The sequence below is a fragment of the Alligator sinensis genome, unplaced genomic scaffold (assembly GCF_000455745.1).
Source record: "Alligator sinensis unplaced genomic scaffold, ASM45574v1 scaffold1354_1, whole genome shotgun sequence".
NCBI classification, from domain to species: domain Eukaryota; kingdom Metazoa; phylum Chordata; order Crocodylia; family Alligatoridae; genus Alligator; species Alligator sinensis.
The window spans coordinates 1,311,469-1,313,907 of NW_005842344.1; the positions used below are offsets into that span (position 1 = coordinate 1,311,469).

General features: G+C 44.7%; 1 protein-coding gene across 1 annotated transcript in view; it reads left to right on the forward strand.

The window, feature by feature from the left end:
• CHERP (calcium homeostasis endoplasmic reticulum protein) overlaps positions 1–2,439 on the forward strand; it is a 16,710-nt gene that overhangs the window by 10,183 nt on the left and 4,088 nt on the right. The window contains exons 13-14 of the mRNA XM_025210268.1: positions 796–912; positions 1,424–1,518. Coding sequence (XP_025066053.1) covers positions 796–912; positions 1,424–1,518 — 212 coding nt within the window. The remainder of the gene's footprint in view (positions 1–795; positions 913–1,423; positions 1,519–2,439) is intronic.

The window sequence follows — 2,439 nt, forward strand, 5'->3', positions numbered from 1 at the left end:
AACTTGTCTAAATCTCATATCGTGCTGTTTTATACAGTACAATATTTGACAAAGACCTGTACAATAATCTTGGCAATAACTGTTTGGAGGTAGGAAAGTAAATGTTACCACACTAAGGTAGGTAAAGAGAGGTGATAAGTCAGTGGTAGAGTTTCATGCAACTAGAACATAAGATTTCCTGATTCCCACTCCTGTTACTCTAGAGCGGTAGTCCCCAGCCTTTCCTGGCCCAGTGGTCAACAGCTCTGACCCAGGAATGCACTGTGGGACGCATCACATTTTCCCACCCCATCAGTCTGAAGAATCTGTAGAAAGCAGAATATCCTGTGGCTATAAACAGTGTTAAGAGTCTCATGAGCAACATGTCCAAACACCAGTTATGGGACTGTGGCTTTAGATCATGTTCCCAGTATCTCTCTTAAACAGTTCTTTCAAGTGGTTTCTGAATGCAAATGGAAAATTCTGGAACATGTAGTGCCTTCTTCAGGAGACCACAGTTAAGACTCTTAAGATACTTAAGTTGACCATAAGTTCCTTAAGGTCACTGGGATTTACTCAAGCAAGTGAAGTTGGCAATTTGAGTATTTCAAATAGTGTGTTCGTTATAGATTTTGATGCTCTCTCTAACTTTTCCAGCTCTTAGACACATTTTTTTTAAGACTGGTGTTACTTTATTAACTTTGCCGAGTGACTTAGGAAACTAGGAAGCAAGTAGAAAAAGTGAAAAAAAAAAATGCTTTAGCACTCCTATACATAAAAGAGAGTTAATAGACTTCACCCATCCTGTCTTTCCAGAAGTAGGAGCAGGTCCCGCTCTTCTCGCAGCCGGTCAAGGTCAAGGTCACGATCAAGATCAAAATCTTACTCCCCTGGAAGGCGGCACCGATCCCGATCTCGGAGTCCTACTCCTCCGTAAGGTTTTCTTTTGGATTGAGTTTAATGATTTACCTTTTGAGGTTGACCTGGGATGTGTCTCGTGCTTTCTTTTGTTTTTTTTATATTAAATGATATACTGGATAGAAAGGGCAGAATTTGAGGCCGATTTAAGAATGTAACTTGTATGAACTGTACCGTAGTATAATATACACTGAGAGAGAATAAAGTTACTCCATAATTCTTTGTGGTTGCTACTTTTTTACTTCCAGGATGTAAAACAAACAAAACCAGCTATGTAACAGAAAGGAAGAGGGATACTCTGGGCCCTTGAGTTACTCTTGAGAGAGCCATGGGATTTGGGATTCAGTATCTGCTGATTTGGGTGGTGGGTTGCATGTGACATGTTGCACAGGACTCCTTATGTCATAGCTTCTCAAAGGTGATGATGGTTATTAAAGTTTACATAACGAGAAACTTGCATTGTTTGTTCTAGCACAGTAAAGCAAAGGGAGAACAATAAGAAATTCTGACATATGTTCTCTCTTAGTTCTGCTGCTGGTTTGGGCTCCAGCTCTGGGCCTCCTATACCTGAATCAAGACTCGGAGAAGAAAATAAAGGGCATCAAATGTTAGTGAAAATGGGTAAGTTATGTTCTGAATCTAAGGAGTTCTGGAGATAACTGGTGCAACTCTCCAATAATGGGCACTTCAGAGAGGTGTCGTTATCTTCACCTTCCTCTTTTGCACTTGCTAACAGTAAATCATAGATTCATAGATGTTAGGGTCGGAAGGGATCTCAATAGATCATTGAGTCCGACCCCCTGCATAGGCAGGAAAGAGGGCTGGGTCTAGATGACCCCAGCTAGATGCCTATCCAACCTCCTCTTGAAGACCCCCAGGGTAGGGGAGAGCACCACCTCCCTTGGGAGCCTGTTCCAGACCTTGGCCACTCGAACTGTGAAGTTCTTCCTAATGTCCAGTCTAAATCTGCTCTCTGCTAGCTTGTGGTCATTATTTCTTGTAACCCCCGGGGGCGCCTTGGTAAGTAGAGCCTCACCAATTCCCTTCTGTGGCCCCATGATGAACTTATAGGCAGCCACAAGGTCGCCTCTCAACCTTCTCTTGCGGAGGCTGAAGAGGTCCAGGTGCCCCAGTCTCCTCATAGGGCTTGGTCTGCAGGCCCTTAACCATATGAGTGGCCCTTCTCTGGACCCTCTCCAGGTTATCTGCATCCCTCTTGAAGTGCGGTGCCCAGAATTGCACGCAGTACTCCAACTGCGGTCTGACCAGCGCCCGATAGAGGGGAAGTATCACCTCCTTGGACCTGTTCGTCATGCATCTGCTGATGCACGATAAAGTGCCATTGGCTTTTCTGATGGCTTCGTCACGCTGCCGACTCATGTTCATCTTGGAGTCCACTAGGACTCCGAGATCCCTTTCCGCTTCCGTGCCACCCAGCAGGTCATTCCCTAGGCTGTAGGTGTGCTGGACATTTTTCCTCCCTAGGTGCAGCACTTTGCACTTCTCCTTGTTGAACTGCATTCTGTTGTTTTCTGCCCATTT